Raw genomic sequence first — 22,996 nt, forward strand, 5'->3', positions numbered from 1 at the left:
GACGGGTCACTCCAGCCCGGAGCCTCTCATCCTTCACCTCAAGTGTGTGGCCTCCAAGTGGCAGTTCCAGAGGTGCTGGGAAGGCACTGTGCCCCAGCCACTAGGTCAGGGGTCGGCAAACTCTCTCAAGGGCCAGATGGCAAATATGTGGGGCCATCAAGTTCTATCACACTCCCGGCTCTATAGCTGTAGCCCGAAGGCCATCAAATGAAGGGATACGGCTGTGTTCTAATAAAACTTTATCAGTAAAAACAGGCAGCCGGGGTGCACAGGGCTGGGATCAGCCAAGCCCGGCCCTGGATGGTGCCTTTCTTGCCCCAACAAAGAGCTTTATCCTATTAGAGGGGAAGGCAGTCAGCACAATTATTCCGAATGTGATGAACCTCAGGTCCCTCCCGTAAATAGGTTTTGAAAGTAGGGAGGGCAGAGACACAATGGGGACAATAGGACAGGCCTGGGGGGACGAGGGACACAGAAAAAGAGGCTTAAGTTGTGCACAGGATGTTCCTGACCTCTGGGTTCACTGGAGGTGCAGGGGTGCGTGCCCCCGCCTGCCCAGCCAGGCCAGCTGGGCAACCTCTGACTTTCCCAATAGATCATGGGGAGGGAGAGGTACCACGAGGGGACTGCTCAGCTCTAATGGCCTCTTCCAGAATGATGACCATCAGTCCCTGAAACCAGCCTGCGGGTGGGTGGGAGGGAGCAGTACAGAAAAGTCCCCACCATGTTTAGGCGAGCGCTGCCGCGCCCCCTGCCAAAGCCCCCTGCCGTGCCCACTGCCCACCTCTGCTGCACCGCTGCACCCCTGTCTGGGGCTCCTGCGTCCTGAGTGACGGAGCCCGGCCCTCTCTGACCACAGACACCTTCTGGATGAACCCTCAGTACCTGATCAAGCTGGAGGAGGAGGACGAGGACCAGGAAGATGGGGAGAGCGGCTGCACCTTCCTGGTGGGCCTCATCCAGAAGCACCGGAGACGCCAGAGGAAGATGGGCGAGGACATGCACACCATCGGCTTCGGCATCTACGAGGTGCGGGCAGCATTTCGGTGGGGCTGCCCCCTCCCCTCCTGCCCACATCTCAGCCCTGAGACCCAGGCGGGACCCAGACAGGGAGCTGGGCCGGGGCAAAGCAAAGCTTCCACGAGAGCCAGCATCTGGGCCCGGCCAGTCTAGGGAGAAGGCTTGAGGTCCCTGCAGGTGCTGAGCTGCTGTCTGGGCCCCACAGGCAGCTTCCTGGGTAGTCCACTTTATTTATAGGGGCCTCCTGCCTCTTCTGAGACCCTACCCCCAGGCCTGGCACCACTCTCCTTGGAACAAAGGAGACTTAAGAGCAGAGCTTCCTGAACCCCATCTGGGAATACGGCAAGGGCAGGAACTGCTCCAGTGCCCAGCTGGTGGGATCCCAGCCCGGTGCAGGGCCTGGGATTAGCTCTGGACAGGGAACCCTGGCTTTCATGCTGTCTCCCGCACGTCCTTGCATTCAAACCATGTTCAAGAAAAGCCCAGCTCAGCCATCTGGGGCTGGACCCCGGCACCCTCTCCACTCCTCCCTGCAGCACTGACCAGATCTGTTCCACTGGTGGGTAGAGTCCCCAGTGGGCCCCCCCCGTTCCATGAGGTCGCCAGTGAGGTCACAGGGACAGCCTGAGCCACCTGAGAGGGTGGGGGGGAGAGGAGCCCACACCTGGTAGAAGTCAGCAGCCAGGAGACATGGCCCTGCTTGCTCCTCACGGGAAAAGTGGCCCCGGGACACCTGCCCATTTCCTCACCAAGCAGAGTTGGTTAGATGCCATCATTTCAAACAAGGCCCATAACTCCGAGCCCATAACTCTGCAGTGGGAGCTGAAGGCTTCAGATCTGGGACGGAGTGACCCAGGGAAACGCAGACTAACACACTAGCTTCCCTCTACCCCCACCTCACGGGGATGGGATGCCCCTGGGGGTTCTGGCAGCGGCCAGGAGCAGATGCCCACTGCCCCCCAGCCCAGTGGCGCCCCCTTCACTGCCCTGTCTGCCCGAGGGCACAGCTCTGCTTCTGCGCGCCGGGGCGGGGTGAGCCAGACCCATTCCTGCGAGGCTCTGGGCCTCGGGTTTAGGCTCTGAGTCAGGAACAGTGTGAAGGGCTCGCCTGTGAGGGGCCAGATCGGGGCTTTGTTTTCAGCGTGGGAAGGCTTGGGTCGCTTGGAAAACAACCACCTTGTGGACAGAGTTGTGAGAGAGCTGCTGCGGGCGGACGGTGCAGTCAGGCCTTCCTGCAGCCGCCCTGCAGGCCGAGTGACTCGTTCCCCTCTCTCCCTGCAGGTCCCAGAGGAGGTACGCCTGGCAGACGTTGGCACGGGGTCACCAGTGGGCACAAGGCTTAGACCACCGGCTCAGGGATCCTGTGAAGCCTGGGCAGGGGCAGGTGGTTGCGAAGGATGAGGCCCCATGCCCTCCGGGCCCCGGTGAGGTGGCTCAGGTCCCAGACCCTGCTGATCGGAGCTCAGGGCCAGGCCTCCTGGGCAGCCCCATGGGACCTGTGCATGGTTTAGTTGTGTGGTCCTGGGACAGCAGGAGGCTCTTCAGTCTCCCAGTTCTCCTAAAACAAGCCCAAGGGGAACGAGGCACCCCAGACTATGAGATAGTGTGGGAACACAGAGGGAAGCCTGGATCCCCAGGCGGGCCCTGTCCTCGCTTCCATCTGTGTGGCGCACCACGCACATCCCTGAGCCCCTGTGAGGAAGCCTGAGGACCTCCACGTGCAGATGGGGCCTCTCTGCAGAGCTGGGCACACGTGGGGCCCCTGCTGCATGCGCCTCCAGGTCTCCCCGGGCCACTCCTTCTCTGTATGTGGACCGAGCCAGACACTGTGCATCTGACTACCCCCCGCCCCCGTTTCCGTTTGTCCACCAGATGTACGGACAGACCAACATCCACCTCAGCAGAAACTTCTTCCTGACGCACCGAGCGAGGGAGCGGTCGGACACCTTCATCAACCTGCGCGAGGTGCTCAACCGCTTCAAGCTGCCGCCCGGAGAGTACGTCCTAGTGCCCTCCACCTTCGAGCCCAACAAGGATGGGGACTTCTGTGTCCGCGTCTTCTCCGAGAAGAAAGCCGACTACCAGTAGGTGGCCTGACCGCCCTGCCCTCCAGGTTCCTGTGGCTGGTCCTGACCCTCCAAGTGGGTCAGGGTCATTGGTTCCCAGTGTCTTGGTCTGGGACACCTGCTGCTGCCCGGGTTAGCAGGGGAGGTGGGGTCAAGGAGGACTTGAGTGTTGTTGTCGCTCAACGTCTCTGCGGTTCCAGCACAGTGGTGTGTGGTCAGGTTCACCATAACCACACGTAACCACATGGACCGACTGGCAAGCGCAGACCCCGTGGCCACACAGGAGTAGTAACCCTATCCTGCCCAGGGGGGGCGCCAGTGGGCCCTGTCCACGTGACGCCATCAGGACAGCCTCACCTCACAGCGGCCACCGGCTGGACCATGTCTCTTCAGTTGGGTGCCTGATTGCAAGAGATGTAATCCACCTCGGGCAGCTTAACCAAAAGGGGATTTACTGAAAGACCACGGGGGCTTTGAGCGGACGGGAAGCAGACACGGCAAACAGCCACCTGCTCCCTGTCCAAGACCCAGGACCATGTGTGCGAACTGCCGGGTCAGGCCAGCCATGAGCCTAATGGCTTCTGCCAGATGCAGGCATGGCAAACCAGACTCTCGGCGGCCTGGCATGGGATCCTCGGGCCCAAGAAGGACCTTCTGACTCTTAAGTCCCTTCATTGTGGAGAGGGACTCAGCCCTGCAGGCAGCAGTGGGCGCACAAACTACACCCCGGCCTCAGTGACACAGTTTCCTTCTGTCTCCAGAGTCGTTGACGACGAGATTGAGGCCAACCTTGACGAGGTACGTGCAGCCCCTAAACTCCCACCCCTGTTCTGCCGCGGACGACCCAGGGCCCAGAGCAACAACACAGGATTGCCAGGGTTTAGGAGGACTTGATGCCCACAGCTCCAGACTAGGCTCTGCCTCCCGCACCCGGGCTGACCACCATGCGGGACTCAGGTTTCCATTGACTCCCTGGCCTCAGTTTCCTTAATCATAAAATGAAAACTCTGGGCGACAAGGTTCCCATGGCCCCAAGGGCTCCAAGAGGTTCTGTTGAAATACTGGTGACTGGGGCTCAGGGTCTCTGAGACCCACCCACAGGAAATTCAGAGTCGGGAGGACACTGCCACCCACAGGATGGGAGGCTCCCCTGCTGTCCCCAGGCCTGATAACCCTCGGCTCAGCGGCTTGTCCTGGGTCCCCAGGGAGAGACTGAGCAGTCCCAGAGGGCCATTGTCACAGGCCTTCTAGAACATTCCGGCTAGGCTCTGCTTCTGAATCCCCACTAGTATAGATCAGAGAGGGCCATTCTGGTCGCAGGTCAGAGAAGACACTGTGAGGAGCTCACTAATCCCTCCCCCAGAGTCGCCATCCCTCTCCTGTCTTCACTAGAAAAAATCATTCCTTCATTCTTTGCCATCCTTCCCGTCAAGCCCATAACTTGGCCCTTAGGCCCACGGGAGGCGGGGGAGGCCCCCTCCTGGCTCTGACCCGCTTCCAGCCATGTGCCCCTCCTTCCAGATAGAGGCCAGCGAGGACGACATCGACGACGGCTTCAGGAGGCTGTTTGCCCAACTGGCAGGCGAGGTGGGTGTCCTGTGGTCTCTGCCATGTGCTCTGGTCGCTGCAAAGGGAGGGACGGTCTCATCCTCGAGGAGACTCCAGTTCAGAGGGACAGAGGAAACCACATAAGCAGAGAGGAAACACGGATGGAACTCAGGCTCCCGCCCACATCCTGCCCCTACGGTGGGGCTGCCAGCTCAGAGTCAGCTCTGGCCCCGTGTTCCTCGTGGTAGGGTTCCTGCTCTCATCTCTCCCACTCCAGCTAGGACGTGGGGCTCAGACCTTATCCTTGATTTTTCACAAAGATGCCCGGGGCGGGGGTAGGATGGAAACAAGGGTTTCAAATCTCTACTGTGTTGATTGCGGGAGCCATGTGGGCCTCGGGCTGCTGTCAGCTGCTCCCACTGGTCCAGAACCTGGTGCCTTCCTCCGTCCTGCACAGGAAGCCGGCCCACCCCATCGGAGTGCAGCAGGTGCCCCCCGCATCCCGGTCTCTAAGGGACAGAGACATTTCCCTGCTGGTCCAGTCATACACAGGCCCCGCCCCCAGCCCCAGGAGGCAGAAGGGACCACGGCAAATCTTGGGGCTTGGTACCCCCCCTTATCCAGTACGTGTGCATGCACAGAGGCACCTGAACCCCCGAGTAGTCCTAGCCACAGAAAGAGTGCTGGTCCTAACCAGCTTTACAGGAAGCCAGGCCCGAGTTTCATAGGGGAGGACAGCCTGTGGGGCCACACGTGCGCGTGGAGTGGAGGGCTTACCCCTATACCCTCCAGAGCTCAGAACTGGTGCTGGAAGTCCACCTGGAGCAGGTGTACCGTGCGGTCTGAGGGCATTTGAAATGCGCATCACAGACCCTGCCCTGACCCACCTAGTGCACCTGCCCCAGAGCGGGCCTTCAGGGTCCTGTGCCCCCCGCATAACCACGCTCTGCTTCATGTCCACAGGATGCGGAGATTTCCGCCTTTGAGCTGCAGACCATCCTGAGGAGAGTGTTAGCCAGGCGTAAGTGCCCTGCTGGTGCTCCCTGCGCCCTTCCACCCCCCTCTCCTGCAGCAACATCTGTGCCCACCCCTACTGCACTGGGTAGAGGAGTCTCTGAGTGCCCCGATGAAACAAAGTACAAAGGGTCCAGGTGGAGGTCGGAGGCCACACCCCAGTTCCCACCACTGGCGGGCCGTTGCTCGAAGCTGGGCGCGTGACCCCAGGCTCTTTCCTCGCCCATGAAGTGGGTGGGTGGCTACCTAACTTCCCAGAGGGGTGCTGTGGGGCGGCCCCTCGGAGGAGCAGCTGGTAAGGTGGGCTGAGTCAGCCCCACCCACTGGCCCAAAAGTCCCCAAGCTGTGAGCCCCGGCTGTATATAGTGGGGTTGCGGATGGAGTCCACATCTCCCTGTGTAGCTGGGGTGCAAGGAGAGAGACCATCTTAGACTCAGACCACCAGTCCGTAAGCAGTCCGTAAGCATCTCCCCAGTGTGCGGGCCCAGGAGCCTCATCTGACTTACTGTTTGAGCCCATGAGCCAGACTGGCGACTCCAAGGCTGCGGTGGTGGCAGTCGGGTCTCCTGGAAGAAAAGGGCGATGCAGGAGAAGGGCCCGGGGCAAAGCTGGAACACCTCCCACGGACCTTGAGGCTCGTTCACCACAAGTGTGGTCCAGCCTCAGGGGACACATTTCTTCCCCATTGATTCATCCCTAGAAACGCGGCCGCCCCAGAGCCCCTGAGAGCCTGGATGTCGCTGTGTTTTGGGCAGTAGCCCCATGCACTGCCCAGAAGCTGGCCTAACCCTACACAGGAGCAACCTCTCTAGAAGTACCTGGGCTGGTGGGGTCGCCCACCCCAGAGCACATGGGCAGTGCGCCCAGCTCAGGAGCCGCACATAGCTGGTTCCTCCCAGGCAGGTCGGGTGAGGACAAGAAGCTGGTGTTTGGCCTGGAGGCTGCCAGGCACGAGTGAAGTCACAGAGCTGCTGAGGCATGCGTCCCTCAAAGCTGCCTTGTTCCCACACATACGGAGGCTGGGCGGGCAGGGAAGAGCCAGGCCGTGCCGGGACTCAGCCTCCCGGGCCGCCCACTGATCCAGGCCTCCGCCCGGGCCCATGGAGGGGTTTGTGCGCACAAGAGCAGCTCAGAGACAAGCTACGTTGCAACATTTGCAAGGATGTGACAAAGGACAAGTCTCTCGTGGTCTGTGATGAGGGTCTTGTGACAGGGGTCTCTGGCCAGCCACCAGCCACTGCTGTACCCCACTCTCCTAGCAGGCCACAGTGGCTCTGGAGTGTGTCTGGTCCCCGGGCTTCTCAGTCTACACGGACACAGGCTGACATAGCAAATACACCTTCCTCTCTGTCTCCTCTGACCCCGCAAGCCCCCTGTGCCACTAGAAGAGGGTGAAGTGGCCCCTGTCCTGGAGGCACACACAGGCATTTCTGCCCTGGGGGGGGTCCTCTGGACAGCACAGCACCCCCCCCCCCGCCCCAGGGATTTCCCCATCATTCTTTGTCTGCTAGGCCAGGACATCAAGTCGGACGGCTTCAGCATCGAAACCTGCAAAATCATGGTGGATATGCTGGACGTATCCTTTCGTGCTGCGGAACACAGTCGGGGCGTTGAGCCCCTGCCCGTCCTGCTCAGAAACCCCCATAGGGAGTGCCAGAAGCCCCAGCCCTCTGCGCAGGCAGCGGGAGAGGCTCACCCGCTGGGCCCAAGCAGCTTGGGCTGGTTTCTTGAGGGGCCCTGGAAAACCTCCCCCGACTGTCCTGTTTCTGGCGTGAATCTGTTTTTCTCTGGTCGTGGGTTTTCTCTCTAGTTAAAGGCACAGGGAGGCCCGCTGTGGGCATCTCTTTCCCAGGGCCACCCGCCCACCTGCCTCACTGTGTTCAGGGCAGGGATTGGGCTGAGCTGCCAGAAGTTTGGTCTCCCGGGCTCCCAGCACCTCCTGTCCCAGTGACCCCCATGAGGCCCCAGAAATAGTCTCAGAATCAGCAAAGCACCCCTGCATGTCACCTGACAGCCTTCTCAGCAGGCTTGGGGCCCCTGCCAGGCCCTCCACCAGCCCGTGGATGCAGCTCTGGCCCCTGAGTGCCGCGTGAGGTGCTTCAGCTGGTGCTCCCCATAACTGCGCGGAGGGCGCCACGCCATCCAGTGACACGCCCGCACGATGCCCCCCACGGGCCTTCCTTAACCTTCCTTAACGGCAAACAGTCAGATGGCAGCGGGAAGCTGGGGCTGAAGGAATTCTACGTTCTCTGGACGAAGATCCAGAAGTACCAGGTGTGCCCCTCGGATGGAAGGCAGGGCGTGTGGCTCCATATCTGGGATGTGTCTGGGAGCACACCCTCTGTGGGGGCAGAAGACAGGGCGCCGGGTCCATGTCAGGCCGTGGGTGCTGGTGCGCCCTCAATGGGGACGGAAGGCGGGGCACCGGGTCTATGACCGGCCGTGAAGGCAGGTGCACCCTCTGTGGGGGCAGAGGGACATCCCCAGGAGTGGGGAGTTGACCCCCAGAGGCATGATGGGCAGCAGGAACAGCAAGGACCAGCCTCTGCCATGGACCTAGTCTGCTCCCACCTTGCCCTGCTAGTGGCCGGTAACAGGGTCACCTTCCAGCTGCCCTGAAAGTGTCCTCAAGAGTCTGTGCAGCCTCTTGTCCTTTGGACTTTTGACACCCCAGGCACAAAGGTGACTTCACAACACGGGTCCACCGTGGCTGGCTAGTGGACCGACACGCATGTGTACAAGCCTGCTCACAGACAGAGGTGGACACTATTAGCTATTTAAGGCAGAAACGGGGTGACTTTCTGAGGCCAGAGGAGAGGCAGAGCGGGCAAGCTTCATGCCCTCGTGGCACACAGCACGTGCTAACTCGTCACCTGCTGGCTTCGCATCATGGTCTTTGTAACTGTTTTGCTCATTCCAGAAAATTTACCGGGAAATTGACGTGGACCGGTCGGGTACCATGAACTCTTATGAGATGAGGAAAGCCTTAGAGGAAGCCGGTAAGGACTTGGTTTTGTGTAGAACATTTGAGCACTTACTCTGCATTGAGGCAGGTGCTAGCTCATCCTTTCTGTCCATCCCCCTTTTAAAAGCGAACTGGTAAAATAAAATGCCCGCTGTGCCCTCGCAAGTCCAAGTTTCCTTCCGAGGGCCTGGCAGGTCGAGCGGGCAGAGCCAGTTTTCAGCACACTGGGCCCCCCACCCCGGGTAAGTCCCTCACACCCAGTGGGCATCTCCACTCTATTAGTTGGGATGTAATCCTTCCACAGAGACCCAAACAGCCATCTTTCTCTCCCAAACGGTCCAAGTGCAGTACCTCCCTTTCCTGCCTGACCACGCTGGCTTGCCGCCACGACATTCTGGCCAAAGGTGGACAGGGGAGGGAAAGACAGGCTCCTTTGCTTTCAGGGCACACGTCCCCTCAGCGGGCTGCAAGGCAGGTGGGGGACATGGGATCACTTTCACATAGCCGTGGCTCATTAGAAATTCTGCTGCTGTGGAAAGGGCGGGAATTCACACTACTTTGTGATAAATGGTTTCTGCCCCGTGCATCGAGAAGAGTCTAGTCTCCAAGGTGATTCTGAGCTAAACAGGAGATGAGACACGGGCCTCGTGTCAGCCAGTGAGGAGCCAGGCAGGGCCGGCGAGCAGACTGCAATCCAGAGCAAGGGCAGGAGGCACCGTCTCTGCAAAGCACGAGAGTCCCCCCAGGAGAGCGCCTAGGAACAAAAGCAGTTGTTGCGATCTGAAGGGTCACTTCCACGGGGAAGCAGGTACAGGCACCAGAGCAGGTGCAGGCATGAGAGCAGGTGCAGGTACAGGCACGGGTGCAGGAGCAGGCACGGGTGCAGGAGCAGGCGCGGGTGCAGGCACAGGCACGGGAGCCACTTCGGGCACCGTCTGATGCTCAATTCGAGGCTTCATCCCACCGCAGGCTTCAAGCTCCCCTGTCAGCTCCACCAGGTCATCGTGGCTCGCTTTGCGGATGACGAACTCATCATCGACTTCGACAACTTTGTCCGGTGTCTGGTTCGACTGGAAACGCTATTCAGTAAGTGGCCTTTCAGGGGAAGGCCCTTCTCAGCCCTGCCAGGGTGAAGGCAGCCCGCCCTTTGTGTCAGGCGAGATCACTTGAACCAGGACGTATCTGCAGTTGACGATGAAGATCCTTTGCAGGGGACAGAGGGCAGGAGTAATGGCTTGGGACAAACGGGGAGGAGGACAGTACGGTCTCTGTTCCGCCTCGCTCACAGGGGATGGCCCTTCTTCCTCCGCAGGGGTTTTTAAGCAGCTGGACCCCGAGAACACTGGGACCATACAGTTGGACCTCATCTCTGTAAGTCCGTGGCTCACACGCCCCTCCCTTAGGGGGACGGAATGCTGGCATCGGGGCACAGGGACCTGTGGCTTAGTGGCTGCTTACTTCAAGCTGCACTTTACAGGTCTTCGGGTCTGTGGGAGACAGCCTAAAAGTGGCTGTAAGGTCCCACCACGCACTCTCACTGGCAGCCCCGTCCACGTCTCCTGTTGACCCTCCTATCCCATCCTCCCACTGGCTTTGCCTCGAGTAGGCAGTGGAAGAGGGGGCTGCAGGATGCCTCGTAGGAGAATGAACCGCTGACCAGCACACCCAGGAGGCAGTGTTCATGTAACAAAACCCTGTGGAGGAAATTCAAGCGGGTTTGGGAAGATCTGTCATACTTAGACCAGATCCCCCTTTAAAAACACTCCCAGTAGTAACTAAGCTTGGGGGATGTGTCTGGAGCCCCGACAATGCCCACCTGGGAGATGATCCTCAAGCCAAACAGAGGGGGGACACTGGTTCCCTGGAAAGCAAAGTACTACGAGGTGTTCTCTGGCCATCCTGATGCCAGAACATTCTCTCACCCCCAGGAAGAAGGTTACACCTGTGCTCCCAGGCCGTACATTTCCTCTGCTCTCAGGGGAATGGAGCTTGGGGCAGCCCCAGGGCTGGGTGGGGGGCTAGAGGCCCCAGGAATGACCAGGTCCCACGTACCAGTGAGGAGTGAAGTCACAAGTGGGATGGGTGTCTGCACTTGGCCACTCCTTTCCTTGCACTTGAACTCTGAAGGAAGCCAGCAGCTTAGTAGCTGTTCACCTGCTATGAGGCGCTGGGAAGGGCTTCAGCCGTCTGAAAATCTGTTTGAGCTGGTTACAAAGAACATTAAGTTGCTTTTCCAACCATACATCCCTGGGGAATACACCCGCCCTGAGGTCACAGCCCACAGCCAAGGCTCTCATGTTTGCTAGGACGAGCCACCATGCCATGGGGAACCTAGCAGAAGCTGGGGGTCTAGGCCCATCCCAGACCAACTCGAGCAGAATCAGACCCAGGTTGCCCACTTTACTCCAACAGAGAACAAGGGCCAAAGCCACTGGTTTCGGGGATAGCCACAGGCCAAACGCACATGAGCCTGATGTTGCGTGGCCCGAGTTCCAGGTCATGGTCCCCTGGCCTGTGGCGTCAAGAAGCCACAAGCCTGTACGCGGAGGCCCCCACCCTGGCTCAGCTTTGTGGGCGACAGTCGGGTCTCTCAGAATAAATAGCCTTTCGTTTTGCCTCCGGTCTCTGAGCTGATGGCTGTTTCCTTCCTCACAGTGGCTCTGCTTTTCTGTCCTCTGAAGTCCTAACCAAGCTGCCTGAAGATAATCAGCGGAGCACTAGGCCTCCGCAGAGGAACTTTTTATCTGGACCTTGCAATTATGGGAACATTTACTTAAACAGATGATCATAGCTGAAAATAAAGATGCTTTTTGAGGTAGCAGAACGTTCAAACTTCAAAGTCGAAGATTTGCATATCATGATTTTAAATGCCAGCGAGTCACTTAACCCTGGGTAAGCTGAAAGAAACCCTGGAATCTGCGTACTGTACACACTCCTGTCTGCAGCAACAGCTGACCAAGGAGAGGGCGCAGGGAGGTGTTTTAACAGCTGACCGCACGTGGAATCTGTCTCTGAGAACAGAAGGTTCCTGCTGGGAATACTGAGCAACTTCAGGTTTAAAAATGCAGCAGTCCGTGCCCCCAGAGTAAAAGGGAAACCAGGAGGCATCGCGGAGCGACCCAGAAGGCACCCCTGTGTCTTGTGGGTCACTCCAGAGACCAGCCTTACGTCAACTCGACCGGTGACCTGTGTGTCTGAGCCCAAACCCTGAGCAGTCTGGTGTCACATGGGGGGTGTCCCAGGTGCTGAGGGGATCAGCTCTGGCTCAGCTACCTGAAGCATGCACCAGCGCAGGGCCCAGGGTCACGGTCAAGGACAGAACCAGCGGTTCTGTTACCTGGATATCACCCCTGCCCTGCTTGCGCGTGGAGCCAGGAGGGAAGTGGCATGGGAGCTGGACCCCCGACTCCACCCCGGGACAACGCTAGGAGCTTTGTGCAAGTATCGCCTTGTTGCCTTACCTTCTCCCACACCTGCTGTTTAATAAAGAGTGGCCCAGACCATCCCGCACAGTGCTGTCCTTTCTGGAGGGCCTGCCAGGGCTTTGTGCCCACACTGGTCCTGGCCTGCTACATCTGAACTCCCCTCGTGACAGGAACGGGCACAACTTTTCCTGCGCGACTGTACAATCCAGAAGCTCATAAGTGGTCTCCAAGTAGGTGGGACTCTAACCTGCTTCTGGTCTCCCCTGAGGAGGCCCAGGCCGGCCTTCGGGCTTTGGGATGTGACGGGGGCTGGCAGAACAGGCACGGAAGTCCCGGGGGGAAGCCAGAGGAGTGGGATGCGATGGAATTGGGAGGGGCATCTCCCAGACTTGGCAAGGAGGTGCCCAGGCCCTACGTGCGGGCTGAGGGGAGGCAGGGAGGGTTGGCGAGTGTCCTCCACTCAGCAGCACAGGCCAGGGAGCTGGATGGAGGCCTCTGAGGCCCAGGCACGTGGGGAGAGGCCCAGGCAAAACCATGTCTGTGCTGGGGACTCTGGCCCTCTGCGCCTGCCCAGCTGCCCCAGCTCACCCACTCACTTGGCACTGTCCAGTCCCAGCACACAGGGAAGGTCTATGCATGGTAGGATGAAGAGGGGAGAATTAACCAAGTTTCTGGGGTTCTCCCACACATTGCAGCCCTCGCCAACGCCTACTCACAGGGAGAAGTTAGCCAGTGCATCAACACCCTACATCTTTTGACCCTGCCAGAAGTGGCCCCAGTCCCAGGCCTCCAAGTCTCTGGGCTGGACACATGGCCTCTGTAGCTCTCCTGCACGCAGTATCCCAGCACCCTGAGAGGGGCACCTTCTTCCCAACATGGGACACGCCCTCCTCCCAGCCAAGCCCAGCAGCCCCTCTCCCTCCTCTCCCGTCTCTTCCCTTCTCTCTCTCCTCTCCCCCTCCATTCTCCCCTCCCTCCTCTCTTCCTATCTCCTTCCCTCCTCTTTTTTTCTTTCTCTCCACCTCCCTCCTCTCTCCTCTCCCTTCTCTCTCCCACTCCTTTCTCCTCCTCCTCTCTCTCCTCTCTCTTCCTCTCCCATCTCCTCCCCTCCCACAACCACCTGGGCCCTGTTGCTTCCTGAGACCACCACCTACCTCCCAGTGCCCAGACCTATGAAGGAGAACCAGTGGCATCTTCCCAATTTTCTGTGCCTTTGACACCATGAGCTCTGCCCTCTGCCCTGTCCTCCATGTGCCCCCATCCCCACTAGAAGCCCCTCTTCAGCAGGGCCCACCCTCCAGCTGCCCTACTCTCCCCTCAGAAATCTAAAAACTGCCACCATGAAGATGGCTCAGGGGCGTCACTCTAGAAATTGGGGACCAGCATGTGCCTGGGTCAGACCTAGATCTCTCACGTGATGGGGAATCGCACAGCCATCGGAAATCGTGCTAATGAACGTCACAGGCACGAGGCCACAGCTGCTGAAGCCACATGCGCTCAACCCCTGCACAGAAACCCGGAGCATGACCGGATATGCTGACACAGTGATCAGACACAGTGACTGGACGCGGTGACCAGATGTGCTGACAGGACACAGCGTTCAGACACAGTGACTCGACGCAGTGACCGGATGTGCTGACCAGACGCAGAGACCGGATGCACTGATGGGAAACCTTGACCGGAAACCCTGACCGGACGTGGTGACCGGATGTGCTGACCGGACACAGTGATCAGACACAGTGGACGTGGCGACCGGATGTGCTGACCGGACGCGGAGACCAGATGCATTGATGGGAAATCTTGACTGGACATGGTGACCAGATATGCTGCCGGACACAGTGATCAGACACAGTGGATGCGGTGACCGGATGTGCTGACTGGACGCGGAGACCAGATGCACTGATGGGAAACCTTGACCGGAAACCCTGACTGGACAAGGTGACTGGATGTGTTGACCGGAGACCGTGATCAGACATGACGCAGTGACCAGATGCGCTGACCGGACACAGTGATCAGACATAGTGACCGGATATGCTGACTGGATGCAGAGACCAGATGCACTGATGGGAAACCTTGACTGGACGCAGTGACCATTAACACTGGCCGGACACAGTAACCGGAAACCCCAAACAGACGCGGTGACCAGATGTGCTGACTGGACGTGGTGACCGGATATGCTGACTGGACATGGTGACCAAACGCACTGACAGGAAACCCTGACCCGATGCAGTGACTGATGTACTGACCAGACACAGTGACCAGATATGCTGACCGGACACGGTAACCAGATGCACTGACAGGAAACCCTGACCGGACACGCTGACCGGACGCAATGACCATTAACACTGACCAGAAACTCCGAACAGACATGGTGACCAGAAACATTGGCCACACATGCTGACCGCACAGGCTGACTAGAAACCCTGACTGGACACAGTAACCGGCAGTCCTGCTAGTGCCCTCAGCTACCCCCAAATATCCTTGGGGATATTTCCACGAGGACCTCTGATACAAGGATACTCAAGCTGACGATAAGGGAAAAACAAAAGGAAAATAAAAACGAAGTTTCTTAGTTTAGGACGAAGGAAACAGATGATCATGCTCTCCTAATTTTCACGTCTTCCCTTCCATACACCTGAGCGATTCTTTACAATTTCTCAGCACCTCTGTGTACAGTACCTGCGTGGGTCCCTCCACGTGCCAAGGTGTGCAGAAGTGATGCTGAACTGTGCGCCCCGGGCAAGGCCGCACGGACAGGAAGTGCCAGACCAGGCCCAGAGGCCCTGTTGTACTTGCTGCCTCTCGCTTAGCAGCTTAAACGCCCATCCTCCAGCACCTGGAGGGCTCAGTGGAAGGAGCGTGTGACTGTTGATCTCGGGGTGGCAAGTTCGAGCCCCACACTGGGAAAAGAGATTACTTAAAAATTTTAATCTTAAAGCAAAACACAGAACACCCATCACCTCACGGTCCTGTAGCAGGAGTCCCAGCCCGCCCCATGGGACTGGCCGGTCCCCGCAGAGACCCCAGGAGGGGCTTCCTAGCTGTGGGCAGCATTCCCTAGCACATGACCCCTTCCTCCTTGTGGCCACCAGTGGTGGGCTGAGTCCCTCACACCTCTCCTGCACCCACCCAGCAGCCCAGGGTGACATCCCTGTCCCCACGTCTGCTGATTGGAAAAGTCCCTCACAGAAGCACCTAGATCAGCATCTGGCCAGTAACCAGGACCCCTAGTCTGCTCTGCTCCAGAACAAAACCCCACAGCCTAGAGGCTCACACAACAGACATCTACCTCTCAGTTCTGGAGGCTGTGGGTCCAAGATCAGGATGCAATCGACTTGCCATCTGGCGAGGACCCTTCCCAGAATGCAGATGGCCACCTTCTTGCAGTGTCCGCACATGGCAGAGGGGAGGGCTGCGGCCTCTTCCTCCTTTCAAGCACAAACACCCTTCATGGGGTGTGTGGGGTCTGTACCTGGTGGTATTGTGCGTGCCTCCTTGGCTCCCGGAGGCCCTACCTCCAAACACTGTCACCCCAGAGGAGGAAGATAGGGGGCGTCCTCAGAATTCTGTCCACCACACCCATCTTCTGACTGCTAGCTCAAGGTGTCTATACTGTTTCTCCATTACCCTGATGAGTGTGGGATGTTCTTTCACTCACCTTTCTTGCTAGAATTTAGGTGCTCAGAAAAACGTACAATAAAAAGTGAGTACTTGTTTTCTCATTTGTGGTTTCTATTAACTGAAGAGTTCCACTAAGCAGCATGGGTTCCAAAGCCATTCATAAACTCGGTAACATACTAAAAACCAATGTAGAGACCCTATGTACATTTTCAACCCATGAATGAGTGTAGACAGTGCAGATGAGGACAAGACCATCTCAAAGAGGCTGAGGGACGGTGAGACCCTCTGTGCCCAGGGTTCTCTATCGAAACCCAATGCAGAACTGACCAACTGCAAAACCAAGTTCTCTGTAAGCAAAACAACACTTCTTCCATGTAATCACATGGAACGCTGGTAAAGAAATACTATTTTCCCACTGGGTGAGCTGCCCAACAGCTTGTGAACTTTAAACAAGGCTTTTAATGACACAAAAAAGTAAGGCTAGTAAATAGCTTTAGAGTCAAAAAGTTTAATTTTATTATAATTGTTTTTAAAGTCAGCTATGATCTTGACAAATATCATGGGTAAGTCTATACAGCCACGTTTCCAATTTCCAAGATACAAAAGACAATAAATATAGATTCAAATTCATCCTAAAAACAAGGTTCTAAATCTAATTAGCTGTGGCACAGCTTGGATCCAGGATTGCAAACATATGTGTAGTCCTGAAGAACTCCTATCAAACAGGGATTGTGGACACCCAACCAACGGTTAGTCCTCCACCATCAACATCCATGTGAGGAAACGGGAGTCCCCTGGGGGTCTATCGGTGGGAGAGGCAGAGGAGCCTCGATGGCACTGGTCCATTCTGGTGGGGGCAGGGGAGGTACAGACAAACACCAACCAGGTGGGAAAGGAAGCCGACCTCCCAGGAGCCCAAACAAGGCCCTATTTCTCAAGGAAACCAGGATAGTCACTGTTCATCTTCCCAAGTGCTCCATGAATGCCGCTCCCCAACAGTGTGGTCAGCTTACTTTTAAGCTGCAATCCGTCGTGCTGAACGTCCCCTACAGACAGCAAATTCTCCAATCCTTCATTTTCTTCCAGAGGACATTCTACATTTCTTTCAAGTTACTTTGTCATTAAAGTCAGTCTTGTGAAATTTTTGCCAAAAACAATCACTTTACGTTTTCTTAGTGATAACAAAGATTAATTCTTCAGAAACTAAAATCTGTGAAGTTTCAGGCCAAGCTCCTCTGTCTTGGTTTAATTCTTGGGTACAGCTGCAAGAGAACAGAGACATGCTCTACATGTTGTAGAGACAGACACACAGGAGCGTAATGGGGGGCGATGGCGCTAAGCCCCGGCCCCCAGGCTCGGCCTGTGATGGCTGGAGCTCGTCTGTGACGCGCCACGTGCAAGCGGGACAGGAGAGATCAGGGTCCGTCAGCTTCACTCACAACGGCCTGACAAACACTCTCATGGGACCTAAGACTGAGAGACTACCGATTTAAGGAAGGGTAAGTGGAGTTTTTTGTTGGTGGATTTCTGTGGCGTTGTGTTTTCCACAGTAGGAGCAAGAGAGGAGCCTGTGAAGTTCAAAGATCTGCAGTCTGCAAGCCAAGAACAAGTCAAACTAGCAATTCAACTGGCAAATTACACAGAGCCCCCCTCCCCCTCCTCCCACCCAGACAAAAGGAACAAGGTTCCCTCTAAGAAAGGAGAGTCGGACTTCCAGCCAAAACTGAAAAACTAACTGGCAGATCAACACTATACAAAAGACCATTTTCCTGAGAAAAGATCGTTAGTCAATACAATCTTCCAGACTCCCATCTGAGCCTCTGATTAAAAACTTGTTTATGCAATTTCCATTTTTTCAGTCTCCAACGAAACCAAAAAAAGTTACTTAGAGGCCACTTCTACCCCAAAGAGATTTCCAAAAGGCTAAGAATATTTCAATGTCACATTAACATGAGAATCTTGGGTCTGGTCTGCAGAGGTCAGAGCTTCCTGAGGGCACCCCCTGCGGGACAAGTGAGGATTCCCAGTTCCTGAGGCGCAGACTGCTCTGTTAGAGTAAAATGAAGGACTCAGACCCGCAGGCAGTTTGCAGAGGTTTTCCCAGGGAAGAAACGGTGACAAGTGCTGCTGGTGTTCAGGGGGATATGGCTGCAGGCCAAGCTGCTTCTCTGGGGTGGGGAAGCTTCAGGGGCTCATGGCTCAGGGTTCCTTAGCTCTCGTCTGTGCTTCATAATTTTCATTATGGTCCCACCAGCGGACACCGTCTAAGCCCCAAAGGCTGACTTAACAAGGAACCATGGACCAGAGGGCAGAGGACACACAGGAACGGGCAAGGAGGATCAGCAGATGACAGGTCCCGATGCCACGGTCACGCCACGCAGGTCACGCCACCACCGCAGTGCGTTTGCACACAGAGCCCAGGTTCGCAGCCTCAACACCAGAGCAGGTCCACACGAGGACGAAAACATCCCCCCGCTGTCCTTCAGACACCCAAGCAGTCTCTAGAGGCAGCGTTCTCTGTGCCCGTGTGCCACACCCCTACTGCCCAACAGTGAGCGTGTAGGGGTGAAGCAGGGGTGGAGGGGGGAGCCATGCTGCTGACTCTCCCCCACCCACCCCTGCCAGGCTCTTCTGGTTTGGACTCTCCTCTCAGCCTCTCCATCACCCCTCCCACTCTGCCACCCCCAGCCCCTGTGCACACAGGACATTACTCCCACTCCCTGTCCTCGGCCCACCCTCCTTGCCGCCTCCCTGCAAATGCTGCCCAGAGCCCCCTGGTGAGGGTAGCCACGCCTCTATCCTGACACAGCAGGGCGGAAAGCTTGCACGCGCTCACACGACTGTACAGTTTGTTTCTAGCTTTAACACTGAACAGGAGAGAAGGCTCTGTCTGCCAGCTCCGTGGATGCTGGCGAGGGCAGACACGGCATTTGTAGCCAACGTTACCCATGTCCCACATGCTGCTGGGAAGCAGCAGGACCCCCGCCCTCAAGGGCTAGCAGGCATGGACGTGGGACACCCGCCAAGTGTAAACCTCACACTGTCCAAACTCTAAAATTCCATGTGGTGCGAGCAAAGGGCATTCAGCCGCACAGAGCCCCTGACACAGTGCAGCCCCCGCATACCTGGGCCCCACACACCACTAGGGCCCACGCACACTCGGGCCCCCTGCACACCCAGCCTGCACAGCAACCCGTCCGCATGGCTCGCTCACCCCCAGCAGGTTGCGCGGAACGTAGCCCTCCTTGTCGTGCAGACGTGCCCACCACCACTCCGTCTCCTCCTCGTCCTCCCGGCGGATGACGGTCATGCAGTCCCCGTCTCGCAGGGGCAGCTCGTCACCGTTCTGAGGCTCATAATCCCACAGTGCATAAAGGACTCCTTTGTTCATGATGCCCATTTTCTCCTGAACTCCTGAAATGACAGGAAGAAACCGCACAGGACGCATGACTCGGACCACCTGCTCTTCAAACCCTCGGCTCCATGAAGCCACATGAGGAGAGCCGGGCAAATGCCGAACGCCGGAAATACCGCACAAAGCCCCCCCATGGACAAAAGCCCTGGGGGCGGGGGGGGACGCCCACCAGACACATTAGCCTCCGCGATCTTCTCTAAGGCAGCTCAGAAACTAGTCTTACTCGGAGTACAGAAAGCCCTGCAGGCCCAGAAACATAATGAACTGCTGGCGTCTAGGCTGTTAGAGGAGCGTGCGCTCTGCCCGCCGAACTCCAGCGCGGCTGAGCATGGGGACGAGGAGCCCTGGAGAAACTACCTCATGCTTGACCTGGAACCTAGAGCAGCCGTGACCACAGCTCACAATGACAGTGTCTACTGAGCAGTCCCTGCCCATTTCCAAGTGGGGAAAGGGAGAGGAAGAAAACTGTAAGACACAAAGAATGCACAAATATTTCAGACACAAAAAGTCTACAGAGAGTCAAGTATAAAGTCATGAGGATAGGGAAACTCACAAATGTCCACTTTCATTGTAATAACAGGATAGGCACCGGGCGGGAGCAGGGCAGGCACAGGGCAGACACGGGGAGGGCACAGGATGGCACAGGCCGGGCACAGGGCAGGTATGGGGTGAGCACGGGGCACAGCAAGCAAGGCAAGTCAGTCAGGTCAGGTCAGGAAGCCCGAGCACTGCAGAGCTCGTTACTGGTTTCACCTTTATAGGTTTAAAGAAGGCAGGGAAGTGTCTGCTTGCCCTCACACAATCAGATTTTTCAGCTTCCATGGACATGGAGCTTAATCGTCTATCAGTTAAGACGACAGAGCGCTGGGTACCTCACCATGGCTCTGGGCAAACTGACACGGGACAAGGAGCTGCACTTCAGCAGAGGCTCCACCGACTAAGGGTCAGGTTCCTACTGATGGGGATGGTTATGCTCCCAACTTTCCTGTTTCAATGAGACGGGACCATGAGATTCACAAGGGTGACACCCTGAGCAAACCTGGCCTCCACCAGGTTGGAGTGGGAGTAGGACGGGGCGGGAAAGAAATCCAGGGCACTGTGGTTTGCTCAAATGACAGCTCTCCAAAGTGTCAGTGAGATCATCCTGGGAAAATCTGAATGACTGCAAAATACTAATTAAAAGATATTTGATTAGAATTAAAAAATCATAGTCTAGTAAAAAAAATAACAACTTCAGTCTCACATCCAAGAAATCACTAAGAATGGGAGAAAATTTCTCCTTACTCTGCTATTCACCGAACTAAGAAGGGGACACGGCGGGAAAGGTACTAGGCATGCGTCCCTGGGACTGGCAAGTGCACTCCACGTGGACCGTTTGTGACTACGAATGAATGTGCACCCCAATGCTCCAAGGTAAAGAGGAAGGACAGATGTGGAGACGCAGCCATAAGGACAGACAGCAGGAACCAGGGCCACCACACAGAGGAGACTCCAGAACAACCGTGAACGGAAAGGCAAGCCAGAGAATCACAGCGTGACTTAGTTCACAGAAAGGGGAAACCCAGGCACAACCCGCCAGCCCGAATTACAGGATTCATTCACGGGTGACAGAGGGATTTTTAAAAAGCAAGGAATGATAAACATGAGGAACAAAACAGTCAAGGTCAAGGTCGCAGCTGCCATAGGTGTGAGGGGCTATGAGAGGGCAGGGCGCCCAGGCCCAACCAGGAGAAACCAGGCCATGGTCATTTCAACATCTAAGGCAAAAACATGCTTTCAGGGGCACCTGGGTGGCTCAGTGGGTTAAAGCCTCTGCCCTCGGCTCAGGTCATGATCCCAGGGTCCTGGGATCGAGCCCCACATCGGGTTCTCTGCTCAGCAGGGAGCCTGCTTCCTCCCCTCTGCCTGCCTCTCTGCCTACTTGTGATCTCTGTCAAATAAATAAATAAAATCTTAAAAAAAAACAAACAAACCACGCTTTCATGGTGTTCATGGTATGTTCCATAAAGTAAAGCCTCTGATCACAAGTCCCTACGTGTCTTTAAAGATCAGATTCCAGGGCACCTGGGTAGCTCAGTCATTAAGCGTCTGCCTTTGGCTCAGATCATGATCCCAGGGTCCTGGGATGGAGCCCCCCATCAGGCTCCCTACTCAGCGGGAAGCCTGCTTTTCCCTCTCCCACTCCCCCTGCTTATGTTCCCTCTCTGACTGTCTCTATCAAATAAATAAATAAAATCTTTTTAAAAATTAAAAAATTCAAAAACTTAAGATCAGATTCTCTAATTAAGTAAAGCTCAAGATGGCCACTGCATTTCATATAACCAAGTATATATTAATATCTTAATAGTAAAATCTCAGTCTATCAAAATCATTCTTGATCCAAAGATGGGAACAGGAATACAAGGTCACCCTCTGTGCCCACAACTGACAGGAAGAGCTGCGAGGCCACCCCACCTCCCCTCCTGAGCCTGAGAGCAGCCCGTGAGCCGGGGACGCAGCCTCACAGAGGGACAGGCTCACCAGCCCTGTGGCCCTTCCAGTGACAGGCGGAGCAGCTTCCCGGAGCGTGTACGGCACAGACCCCCAGCACTGCTTACCGCCTCTCCTCACTTCCACTCCAGCCCAGCTGAGAAGAGTGAACCTCAGCTCTTAAGAGTCGTGAACAGAAACGCCACCTGAGAGAGGCCTGTCTTGTTCTCGAGGGTCAGAGATAATGTTCTCCCTCGGAATCAGAAACGCAAAACCACGACGACAGAAGAGCCAGAACTCGGCTGTGAAACAGGTGCCGCCCTTCTTTCACTTCACGATCAGTCTGATCTCGTGGGAAATCCCAGCTCCACGGGCTCGCACATGGCCCCTGCCGTCCCTCGGGGCTGTCGTGGAAGGGGTCTCTGCTCACGGGGGGCCCAGTGTCTGGCCCGCATGGGGTCGGGGCCGTGTGATGTGTGGGCAGCTCAGAGACACACGCACAAAAGCCGCATTCATCACGGGCATCAAGGCCGCCCTGTTTCCAGCGCCCAGGACTAGGCATGACATAAAAATGCTTTCCCTGATAATAAACATACTTGGCAAACGGTACCCCAGAAACATAGGACAGATCAGCACAGTCATGAACATGCGGGAACACGTGCATTACAAACCGTAAAGGAACTGCGAGCACTGGGTGTAGCCCTCCTCCATCTCCTCGCACTTGTCCGCCGCCGTCTGCAGGTCACTGTAGGTCGTGGCGAACACGGCGGCTCCGGACTCCACCAGGAACTTACACACCTGCACATTGTTGCAGGAGGCCGCGCAGTGCAGCGGGGTCCTGTGGGGCGACACACAGCAGGCTGCAGGGTCTCCCCCGGCACACGACACCAGCAGGCCCGGCGTCTGTGCGAGTGCTCAGAGTCTACCGTCTGGGCCCTTCTGGAAACCTCCTACACGGTTTTCTAAACATCAGTTAAACACAGATATTTGAGCCCACGAGAGGAGGACAGGGAGGAACGGTTGAGGACAGGCCACACTGGGCACTGCTATGCGGGGCAGCGCAGAGGGCGAGAGGAACCACAAAGAAGGCGTGCAAGGCCAAGACATGCGAGTGACGGTCTAAACCAGGGCGAGATGCTCCAGAGCACCCGCCCCTGCATCCCGGGCAGCTGGAGGCACAGCCGGCTTCACACCAGAGGCCTTTTCCCCCGACACAGGCACCTGTCCATACTCGCTTCCCACTCCCACTGACGAGGGAATCGGGCTGCTCACGGAGAACTGCCTTCACCTAAGAGCTTGTGAAGTCCAAATTGAGCTTTAATTGAGTAGAGGTTTGTCTATTCAATGTAGATGAGAAAAGCGACTGTGAAATACACACATACCGTCTGACAGGCCGCTGGCTGGCAGGAACTTACGGCCGCCCTTACAGAGAGCCCCTCCAGCCTCTCACACA

The 22,996-nt window shown here is 56.7% G+C and overlaps 2 protein-coding genes across 3 annotated transcripts in view; one reads left to right on the forward strand and one right to left on the reverse strand.

Annotated features, from left to right (window-relative positions):
- The window catches only part of CAPN2 (calpain 2), a 40,883-nt gene extending 28,760 nt beyond the window's left edge, over positions 1 to 12,123 (forward strand). The window contains exons 10-21 of the mRNA XM_032838850.1: positions 860 to 1,029; positions 2,302 to 2,313; positions 2,893 to 3,104; positions 3,848 to 3,884; positions 4,608 to 4,673; positions 5,598 to 5,655; positions 7,160 to 7,224; positions 7,854 to 7,922; positions 8,569 to 8,647; positions 9,583 to 9,699; positions 9,926 to 9,984; positions 11,269 to 12,123. Of these exons, the coding sequence (XP_032694741.1) occupies positions 860 to 1,029; positions 2,302 to 2,313; positions 2,893 to 3,104; positions 3,848 to 3,884; positions 4,608 to 4,673; positions 5,598 to 5,655; positions 7,160 to 7,224; positions 7,854 to 7,922; positions 8,569 to 8,647; positions 9,583 to 9,699; positions 9,926 to 9,984; positions 11,269 to 11,292 (968 nt within the window). The 3' untranslated portion in view covers positions 11,293 to 12,123. The remainder of the gene's footprint in view (positions 1 to 859; positions 1,030 to 2,301; positions 2,314 to 2,892; positions 3,105 to 3,847; positions 3,885 to 4,607; positions 4,674 to 5,597; positions 5,656 to 7,159; positions 7,225 to 7,853; positions 7,923 to 8,568; positions 8,648 to 9,582; positions 9,700 to 9,925; positions 9,985 to 11,268) is intronic.
- Positions 12,124 to 16,450: 4,327 nt separating this feature from the next.
- The window catches only part of TP53BP2 (tumor protein p53 binding protein 2), a 55,749-nt gene continuing 49,203 nt past the window's right edge, over positions 16,451 to 22,996 (reverse strand). For both annotated transcript variants that reach the window (XM_032838834.1, XM_032838833.1), the window contains 3 exons: positions 22,215 to 22,381; positions 18,874 to 19,073; positions 16,451 to 16,921 (listed from right to left, as the gene is read on the reverse strand). In XM_032838834.1, the coding sequence (XP_032694725.1) occupies positions 16,880 to 16,921; positions 18,874 to 19,073; positions 22,215 to 22,381 (409 nt within the window). In that variant the 3' untranslated portion in view covers positions 16,451 to 16,879. The remainder of the gene's footprint in view (positions 16,922 to 18,873; positions 19,074 to 22,214; positions 22,382 to 22,996) is intronic.

Source organism: Lontra canadensis, unplaced genomic scaffold, assembly GCF_010015895.1.
Source record: "Lontra canadensis isolate GAN:19392208 unplaced genomic scaffold, GSC_riverotter_1.0 scaffold106, whole genome shotgun sequence".
Classification (NCBI taxonomy): Eukaryota; Metazoa; Chordata; class Mammalia; order Carnivora; family Mustelidae; genus Lontra; species Lontra canadensis.